This window comes from Cervus canadensis, chromosome 7 (assembly GCF_019320065.1).
Source record: "Cervus canadensis isolate Bull #8, Minnesota chromosome 7, ASM1932006v1, whole genome shotgun sequence".
In the NCBI taxonomy this organism is placed as follows: Eukaryota; Metazoa; Chordata; class Mammalia; order Artiodactyla; family Cervidae; genus Cervus; species Cervus canadensis.
In genome coordinates, this window is record NC_057392.1 from 90,996,466 (window position 1) to 91,007,173 (window position 10,708).

The 10,708-nt window shown below is 40.2% G+C and overlaps 1 protein-coding gene and 1 long non-coding RNA gene across 2 annotated transcripts in view; one reads left to right on the plus strand and one right to left on the minus strand.

Annotated features, from left to right (window-relative positions):
• Positions 1-3,719, plus strand: part of ANKUB1 (ankyrin repeat and ubiquitin domain containing 1) — a 29,248-nt gene extending 25,529 nt beyond the window's left edge. Inside the window, exon 6 of the mRNA XM_043474044.1 lies at positions 3,590-3,719. Within this exon, the coding sequence (XP_043329979.1) occupies positions 3,590-3,719 (130 nt within the window). The remainder of the gene's footprint in view (positions 1-3,589) is intronic.
• Positions 3,720-8,499: 4,780 nt separating this feature from the next.
• Positions 8,500-10,667, minus strand: LOC122445059. The gene is made up of 3 exons (XR_006270435.1): positions 10,436-10,667; positions 10,111-10,267; positions 8,500-8,778 (listed from the first exon to the last, which is right to left on the minus strand). It is a non-coding gene; the product is annotated as an uncharacterized LOC122445059 (long non-coding RNA).
• Between the last annotated feature and the right edge of the window lie 41 nt (positions 10,668-10,708).

A 10,708-nucleotide genomic window follows, 5' to 3' on the forward strand; every position in this document is an offset into this window, starting at 1 on the left:
GAGGTGGTGATCAAGACCATCCCAAAGAAGAAGAAATGCAAAAAGGCAAAATGGTTGTCTGAGGAGGCCTTACAAATAGCTGAGAAAAGAAGAGAAGCCAAAGGCAAAGGAGAAAGGGAAAGATCTACCCATTTGAATGCAGAGTTCCAAATAATAGCAAGGAGAGATAAAAAGCCGTTCTCAGTGATCAATGAAAAGAAATAGAGGGAAACAATAGAATGGGAAAGACTAGCAATCTCTTCAAGAAAATTAGAGATACCAAAGGAACACTTCATGCAAAGATGGGCACAATAAAGGACAGAAACCGTATGGACCTAACAGAAGCAGAAGATATTAAGAAGAAGTGGCAAGAATACACAGAAGAACTACAAAAAGAAAGATCTTAATGACCCATATAACCTCAATGGTGTGACCACTCACCTAGAGCCAGACATCCTGGAATGGGAAATCAAGTGGGCCTTAGGAAGCATCACTACAAACAAAGCTAGTGGAGGTGATGGAATTCCAGTTGAACTATTTCAAATCCTAAAAGATGACGCTGTGAAAGTGCTGCACTCAATATGCCAGCAAATTTGGAAAACTCAGCAGTGGCCACAGGACTGGAAAAGGTCAGTTTTCATTCCAATCCCAAAGAAAGGCAATGCCAAAGAATGCTCAAACTACCACACAATTGCACTCATCTCATACACTTGCAAAAGAATGCTCAAAATTCTCCCAGCTAGACTTCAACAGTACGTGACCCGAGGATTTCCAGATATTCAAGCTGGATTTAGAAAAGGCAGAGGAACCAGAGATCAAATTGCCAACATCTGCTGGATCATCAAAAAAGCAAAAGAGTTCCAGAAAAACATCTACTTCTGCTTCATTGACTACACAAAAGACTTTGACTATGTGGATCACAACAAAAAATGGAAAATTCTTAAAGAGATGGGAATACCAGACCACCTTATCTGCCTCCTGAGAAACCTGTATTCAGGTCAAGAAGCAACAGTTACAACTGGACATGGAAAAACTGACCAGTTCCAAATTGGGAGAGGAGTACATCAAGGCTGTATATTATCCCCCTGCTTATTTAACTTATATGCAAAGTATATCATGTGAAATCCCAAGCTGGATGAAGCACAAACTGGCATCAAGATTGCCAGAAGAATTATCAACAACCTCAGGTATGCAGATGACACCACCCTTATGGCAGAAAGCAAATAGGAATTGAAGAGCCTCTTCATGAAAGTGAAAGAGGAGTGTGAAAAAGCTGGCTTAAAACTCAACATTCAAAAAATGAAGATCATGGGATCCAATCCCATCACTTCATGGCAAATAGATGGGTAAACAATGGAAACAGTGACAGACTTTATTTTTTTTATTTTTACTTTTTGACAGACTTTATTTTTGGGGGCTCCAAAATCACTGCAGATGGTGACTGCAGCCATGAAATTAAAAGATGCTTGCTCCTTGGAAGAAAACTATGACCAATCTAGACAGCATATGAAAAAGCAGAGACATTACTTTGCCAACAAAGGTCTGTCTAGTCAAAGCTATGGTTTTTCAGTGGTCATGTATGGATGTGAGAGTTGGACTATTAAGAAGGCTGAGCATCAAAGAATTGATGCTTTTGAACTGTGGTGTTGGAGAAGACTCTTGAGAGTCCCTTGGACTGCAAGGAGATCCAACCAGTCCATCCTAAAGGAAATCAGTTCTGAATATTCATTGGAAGGACTGAAGCTGAAGCTCCAATACTTTGGCCGCCTGATGCGAAGAGCTGACTCACTGCAAAAGACCTTGATGCTGGGAAAGATTGAAGGCAGGAGGAAAAGAGGACAACAGAGGATGAGATGGTTGGATGGCATCACCGACTTGATGGACATGAGTTTGAGCAAGCTCTGGGAGTTGATGACGGACGGGAAGCCTGGCGTGCAGCAGTCCATGGGGTCACAAAGAGTCAGACTTGACTGAGTGAACTAAACTGCGCACAATGAGGTTGAGAATAGAAATCTTATCTCCAATCTTATCATTTCTCATTTCCCAATCTTTTTCTCTTCCTTGCGTTTCTACTCTTGACTGCCTGCCCATCTGTCTTCTCCTGTTTTCACAGCATCTTCCCAGGATGTATCCCACATCCCCCTGTTGGTGTGTTGTGGAGGGCACAGGGGGACCTGCATAGCTTACGCCCCTGAAAAGCTCTCTCTGGTTTGACTCATGTCCCCCCTTACAGGAGTCACCCCTCTCCATCTGAAGCTGGCAGTCAAGCCAGGCAGCCAGGTGGTCTGAGCGCAGAGCGCTGAAGGACCAGTTACAGCTCTCGGGCCGAAATGTGAGAAATGGACATGTGCCATCTTGACGGTGGGGTTCACCATCCTCAAGCTAGTATCATAGCCAGGAGATGGGAAAGAGCCTAACTCATCCTTCGGGGTGGTGACCCAGGAGAACTGGGTCAGGGAGGGTCCATTAGATGTTCCCAGTTGTGTGAGAAATGTGATCTCCCAAACCAGGACCCCAGACATTTCATCTGGCATCATATGAGAGCATTTGCTGGACTACATGTCATTCAGGAACTCCACATTTTTTTTTAAACATTATTCATTCATTTATTCATTTTAATATTTATTTTTATTTATTTGGCTGTGCTCAGTCTTAGCTGCCGCATGCAGAATCTTCAGTCTTTTAGTTATGGCCTGTGGGATCTAGTTCCCTGACCAGGGTTTGAACCTGGGCCCCCTGCGCTGGGAGCACAGAGAGTTAGCCATGAGACCATCAGGGAAGCCTCTAGGAATGCCATCTTTAGCTTCACAAAAATATACTTGTGCGGGTTGACTCCGAATATTAAGTTAACTCAGATCCAGTGCTAACATGGGTCTCAGGTGGTGAGGGCAGCTAAGTGCTGTGGAGATGACTGACTGAGTCTCATTCCTCAGAAGACAGGGTCAGCTTTATCCACATCAAAGAACATTGCCAAGGTCTGCCTAGAAAACAGTCTTCCTTACAGCTTATTGTCTGGTTCCAGTGTACTTGATGTAACCTGGAAATCCAGCTTAGTGAAGATTCAAATGTGGAGGTTTGGTCCAGAAGGTTCAGAGTGAACTGAGAATAGATGGAAATCCCCAAAGACGTTTCTGACGGGCTCTTACGCTCCTGATAAAAACAGAACTCTCCATGTTGTTCTGTTTTGTTTCATTTTGATAAAAAGTACCAAGGAGGGAATTCCCTGTCGGTCCAGTGGTTAGCACCCCAGGTTTTTGCTGCCGAGGAAGTGGGTTCAGTCCCTAGTTCAGAAACTAAGCTTCCTGCAAGTTGCATAGCACAGCCAAAAAAAAAAAAAAAAAATCTTCAACCCAACAGATTCTATGACATTGAGTGGCTTTCTGTTTCTAGCTGTGAGTGCTCACCTTTTGGTATTGCCTTGGGATGATTTCATTCCCACCGATTCACAAGGAAACGGTTTCAGAAAGATTCCTCATCCCTGTTTACCTCCTCACAGGGCAAGACAAACCAGCCACTGGAGCAATAAAATAAGCCCAAGATTTCCATCATTTTAGCTATAAATGGAGACAAGAATGGACCTCCTTATAAATTATGTCCTGTTTTCTTGCAGTGCCTTTAAAGAGAAACGGTGGCTTCAGCAGTTAGGAATAGCAAGAGTCCTAGCGAAAAAGAGCATTTCTGATCTGACCATCCAAGGAGGCTTGACAGCATGTGAAAATCCTCCAGAAATTGTGCTTTGAAAAGTCACGATGACCCCAGTTTGTATGAAGACCTGGTCAAACAGAACTTCTAATTCTAATGCTAAGGTTTCTAATAACTGTTTTAATTGTGGGGTTTCTAATAACAGTTCTGATGCTACATGAGTATTTAAAGTTTAATACCATGTTTTCTCAAACTCCATCACCCTAAGTGAAAATTTAGGGCATTTGTTTTTACACAAACAGTCTGAGGTAGAATTCATAAGAAACGGAGAAGAGCAGTTGCCTATGGGGTAGTACGGCAACCAGGAAGGTGGGAAACAAGGACATGAGCAAGAATGTTTACTCTTTCTCCCTCTCTCTCTCTCTTTTTTTATTTTTTGCTTTCCTGGGACTTTTTAAAATGCTTTTTGTTTTTTAAACATGATTGCAGTACACAGTGAAAATATTAATTCAAAAAATTCTATATAGGGAAAATATGCTATACAGGGATGAGACGGCTAGATGGCATCACCAACTCGATGCACATGAGTTTGAGCACGTTCCAGGAGCTGGTGATGGACAGGGAAGCCTGGCGTGCTGCAGCCCATGGGGTTGCAGAGTTGGACATGACTGAGCGACTGAACTAAACTGAAATAGGGAAAGTCCCTGGTAGAGTTATAAATACCATCTACGTCTAATACTGGTCTCAGATATCTTTTGAATTTCTGCTAAAACACTGCTTGCTGTTAATTTTTTTAAACTGAGGTAGAATGTACCTACAGTGAATTACAAAGATCTTAAATGTAAGATTCAACAGCTTGAACAAATATATACATCTGTGTAACTAATACCCCAGGCAAGACGTAAACACTTCCATTACCCCAGAAAGTTCCTTCAAGCTCCTAAATTTATCTTAATCCATATAGACAGATGCTATTCTGATTTCCTGACACACCTCCATGTATAACACTTTCCAATTAAAGGAATCATATAGCTGTTCACTTTGTGTCTGGGTTAGTTTCCTCAACTTAATCTATTGAGGCTCATTAACATTGCTGCATGTATTAGTAGAACATTCTTTTCTTTTTCTCTATGTAGTATTATTCCTTTATTCATTGTTGATATCATTGGTGGTATCTTTTGCCCTATTTTTATTTTTCCATGAATAGTCAGTCTTGTAATGCTTTTGTCAATTTTACTAATTTTATTAGTTTTCTACAATGAACTGCTCCTTTTGGTTACTCTTTATATTGTATATTTGTTTTCTAACTTGTTATTTTTTTTTTTTACTAGTCTTTACTAGTCTTCTAATATTTTGGACATGTTATTCATAGTTATTTTCCGGTCCAGGTCTAATAACTCCAATATTTGCACTTCGTCCATACAAGTCTTCCTTGGATCTTTTTTTGCTATTGAGTAGTATCCCACTGTATGGTCACACCACAATGTATTCAGATGTGTGACATTTGGACTGTCTCCAGTTTTGCGATATTGTGAATAAAGCTGCTTTACACATAATGGTAAAGGTCTTTTTCTGGACATGTCCTTTCATTTCTTTGGGGGCAAACGTCTAGGTGTGGAACTGTGTGATAACACAGTAAATACATAGGACACTATCATAACCTACCTAACAGCTCTCCAAAGCAGTCTTATAGTTTTACACCTTTAGTAACAAGCGTTCTGGTCACTTTACAGACTCAACAAAATCTGGTATCATTAGTACTTTTGATTTTTAGCTATTCTAGTGGGTTTGAAATGACTTCTCATTGTGGTTTTAATTTGCATTTCCTTGATGGCTAATAATACTGAATGCTTTTTCGTGTGATTCTTGGCTATCTGTACCTTTTATTTCGTGAAGTATCAATTAAGTTCATGTCCATTTAAAAAATTCTGTTGTTTATCTTTTAATTATTGGTTTATTGGAGACTTTTATATACGCATGATACAAGTTCCTTGTCAGATGTATGCACTGTAAGCATTTTTTCCTAATCTGTGGACTCTTTCATTTTGTTAATGGTGTCTTTTGATGAATGAAAAGTTTTAACTCCAATGAAGTACAGTTTATCATTTTTTTCTTTTATAGTTCATGCTTTCTGCTTTCTAAGAAATCTTTGCCCACCCGAAAGCCATGAAGATATCCTCAAAGGTTTTCTTCTGGAAGTTTCAGAGTTCTTTAGGTCTATGTGAGTTTAGTTGCTAAGTGGTGTCCATCTCTTTGTGACCCCACAGACTGTAGATCTCCAAGCTCCTCTGTCGATAGGATTCCTAGGCAAGAATACTGGAGTGGGTCACCATTTCCTTCTCCAGGACATCTTCCTGACCCAGGGATTGATACTGTGTCTCCTGCATTGGTAGGTGACTCTTTACCACTGAGGCACCAGGGAAGCCCAAGTACCTTGGCACCTTTGTCAAAAATCAATTTACAATTGATTTGTTCTTTTTCCTAGTTTGTTTTGGCTATTCTTAGCCACTTACATTTCCAAAAAGATTTTTAAATAAACTTGTAAAAAATAATAAAAATAAATTTGCCATCCTCTATTTTTAAAAAATCCTATTGGGATTTTGATTGTTGAAAACTTCTTAATAATAGTAAATCTTACAACCCACCATATATCTCACCATCCATGGTATATGTCCCCATTTATTTAAGTCTTCCTTGATTTCACTCATCAGTGTTTTTTAGTTTTTAGTGTAGAAGTCTTACAAATCACTTATTAAATGTTTTTTAAAATATTTAAAATTTTTGACTCTATTTGCTAGAAAGGTTTGTAAGACAGACCCTTTTTTACAATAGTCAGAGACACCTAAAATCTAAAGCCATCTAAAAATAGGTTTCTAGTTTGATATTACAGGGTTGGGCACATAGAAAGTTGATACAAATACAGGAAAGATGATGCTGAAGAGATGTTGTAGGCAGCATGTGCAGAAGTTCTGGTCACTGCAGAGACAGTGAGAGGGGATTGCAACTGGAAGACAGCACAGCACAGGTTCCGGGGTACTGGTAACTTTCTATTTCTTCATCTCGGTTAATAGATGTGCTAAATTTGAGAAAATTCGCTAGGACGTGCTTTTTTCTTTTTCCAACTCTGTACTCTTTTCTGAATGAATTTTATTATCCAGTTTAAAAAAGTTAACTAAAATAATGAGAAAAATTTTAGGAACTAATTCATAAACTACTTGATGCCAGCCTCAGACTCATGAGAGGGCAGTTCATGTGATGGATGCCACCATGCTACCTTCCCCTTGGCCATGTGCTGACCTAAACTGCAGTTCCTTGCAAGAGATCATCAGTTCAGTTCAGTTCAGTTCAGTTGATCATTCATGTCCAACTCTTTGTCACCCCATGGACTGCAGCATGCCAGGCTTTCCTGTCCATCACCAACTCCCAGAACTTGCTCAAACTCATGTCCAGAGAGTCAGTGATGCCATCCAACCATCTCATCCTCTGTCGTCACCTTCTCCTCCTGCCTTCAATCTTTCCCAGCATCAGGGTCTTTTCCAATGAGTCAGTTCTTCACATCAGGTGGCCAAAGTATTGGAGTTAAAGCTTCAGCATCAGTCCTTCCAATGAATATTCAGAACTGATTTCCTTTAGGATGGACTGGTTGGATCTCCTTGCAGTCCAAGGGACTCTCAAGAGTCTTCTCCAACACCACAGTTCAAAAGCATCAATTCTTTGATGCTCAGCCTTCTTTATGGTCCAACTCTCACATCCATACATGACTACAGGAAAAACAGCATTGACTAGATGGACCTTTGTTGGCAAAGTAATGTCTCTGCTTTTTCATATGCTGTCTAGATTGGTCATAGCTTTTCTTCCAAGGAGCAAGCGTCTTTTAATTTCATGGCTGCAGTCACCATCTGCAGTGATTTTGGAGCCCCCCAAAATAAAGTCTGCCACTGTTTCCATTGTTTGCCATCCATCTATTTGCCATGAAGTGATGGGATTGGATCCCATGATCTTCATTTTTTGAACTGAGTTTTAAGCCAGCTTTTTCACACTCCTCTTTCACTTTCCTGAAGTGGCTCTTCAATTCCTCTTTGCTTTCTGCCATAAGGGTGATGTCATCTGCATATCTGAGGTTATTGATATTTCTCCCAGCAATCTGGATGCCAGCTTGTTCTTCATCCAGCCCAGCGTTTCTCATGATGTACTCTGCATATAAGTTAAATAAGCAGGGGGACAATATACAGCCTTGATGTACTCCTTTCCCAATTTGGAACTGGTCCGTTCTTCCATGTCCAGTTGTAACTGTTGCTTCTTGACCTGCATAGAGGTTTCTCAAGAGGCAGGTCAGGTGGTCTGGTATTCCCATCTCTTTAAGAATGTTGCACTGTTTGTTGTGATCCACATAGTCAAAGGCTTTAGCGTAGGCAATAAAGCAGAAGTAGATATTTTTCTGGAACTCTCTTGCTTTTTCGATGATCCAATGGTTGTTGGCAATTTGATCTCTGGTTCCTCTGCCTTTTCTAAATCCAGCTTGAACATCTAGAAGTTCTCAGTTCACGTACCATTGGAGCCTCGCTCGGAGAATTTTGAGCATTAGTTTGCTAGCATGTGAAATGAATGCAATTGTGGGGTAGTTTGAATATTCTTTGGCACTGCCTGTCTTTAGGATTGGAATGAAAACTATTTCCCTATCATTGAAACATAACCAAGGAGATGCTTGCTACAAAGTTCCTGGGGCAGGAATGTCTATGAAGAAGAAAGAAATATGATGAAATATGAGGAGAAAGGAAGGTAGATGAGGGGGAGGATGATAAGAGGAGAATGTGACAGCACAATTGATTCCCTGCCAGAATCAACTGAAAAATTGTTGAGTCTTTATTCTTTATTCACTTTAGCTCTAGAAGCAAAATAGTATGAAGTGATATAGGTTTTACTTTCTTACAATATTAAACAGACATCAAGCAGTATATTAGCATAGATAGGCTACCGTGGGACATTTATTCTAAAACTGAATCTTACTGAAATCAAAGTTAAGCATCACCTTCTCTTTGCTCTAGGTCATTCTGTTCTTTCCTCAGGTATTGCCACTTTCACACAGTATTGAAATTACTTGACTGTCTCCTTTACTATCTTCTCTTAGGCAAGGACAGTGTTTTATTCATCTCTAAACTGCCAAGGAATAACATATGCTTGAGCTTTTGAATAACTGCTCTATAAATATTTGTTAAATTAAATAAATGAATTTTATGATAATCATATACAAGGCATTCTCAATGACATGTGCACACAACATCTGCTCATAAAATATAAATATTTCCACTTAAAAATCACTTGCTTAATGCTAGTTTATTTAATTTGATCATCAAGATCAGTTTCTTAATATGAATTTATTAATGCATCTGAGCATCATAGCAGCCTTGCATGGTACACTAAGGACAGTCATCATTAAAGTACATATTTTACAAATGAAGACGCTAAATTTATAACATATAAAAGCAACTTGGTTTAGGTCCTACAGGTAGTTAAGTGTCAGATTCAGATCTGGAATCTAGAGTTTTGATTTTTCAGTTAGGTAATTACTTCTCAACAACCATAGACACTTGGTACCAGAAAGTCACTCTATACATTATCCTAGCAAGTTCTAACTCCCAGGCTGGTTTCCCCAGGTATAACTTGGCTTTTTGACCACCTTCCTTGACCACCCCATTCTGTTCATCCTTATTTCCCATCTTCACCCCCAACCCCCATCACCACTCCTGCTGAAGTCCCTGAGATCACAGAACAGAAATGCTATATTATATTGGCATAATAGTATACCTATTTGTAAATTCATTTCAGCATTCCTTATTCCCTCTATAATTGACATTCTCTCAATAATGTATGAATAAAATCTTCATAAAATGCCATTTTTGCTGATCTGCAACACAGTGTCAGAAAAACTATACTCTCTCTGCAAATGCTGCTTCAAGACCTAACAAGTTTAAGGATCTGCCTGTCTGTGCCCCCACATAGGAAACAGAGAAGCCTGGCATGCTGCAGTCCATGGGGAGGCAAAAAGCTGGACACGACTCAGTGATTGAACAACCATAGGAAACAATTTCAGTTTCAGTCACACGTGAGGGCTGAGGGAGACGCAGAGAGCAGAGCTGAAAAACATTTCCAATGTTCAGTTCTGCTCAGGAGACGGCATATAGATATCTTGGGGCATATAGTTAGCTTTTTATCTATATCCCTAGATATCACAACCATAGACGTGAGATTTCTCTTTTCCCCCACCCTTTCCCCCACTAAGAGAGTAAGAATTGAGGAGTCATATTCTTATTAATAAGCTGTTTAATAGTCTTATATTTGAACCACAGCAGGTGAGAAGAATGAGTTGGTAAAGGAACCAAATTCTCCCACTGCCCTTAACACTTAAAAATAAAGACAAGCATGGTTCATTGTCTTCCTCCTCCTCATCTTTATCCTAATTTATAATCACTCTCGGAACGTGTTACAAACCTCCACCTTTCAGGATGCTGCGCAGAATGATGGATTTCGGAGCAGGTGGTCAAGGGCTCTGACCTTCTTCCAGCTCTGTCACTGGCTGATAACACCGTATCGGGAGCTTTGGATTCTTCATGTACAAGTGATGACCCGCGCCGTACAAATGGCCCGTCTGTACAAACGATGGCATGGTTATTGAGAGCATTAAGTGAGATAAATCAAGTAAGATAACATATACCGAAGCTCTGTGTAAACTACTTAGCGCTAAAAAAAAGTGACGTTCAGTTGCTTGACCTGTCTCAGTTTACTTATCTCTCTCGGGGACAATAAGGGTACCTACCTGGTAAGGTTCTTGTGAACTCTAAACAAGTTAATAAACCTGGGAACAGTTCCTGACATAGTGCTTCATAAATGTTAGCTGCTAACATTATTCATGTAAGCTCCGCAAGGGGGCGAGTCGAATTTTACACTTTTCTTCCTCAGAGCAAGGCATTCTGAGCCCCGCAGGCGACATCTGATTTGCAAACTGAAGGATCTCCGGCTCCCAGTCTGCGCCTGGGGAGGCGTTTGAGTGTAGGACGGCCTTCAGCCGGAACCCAAGCCTCCGGGCGCT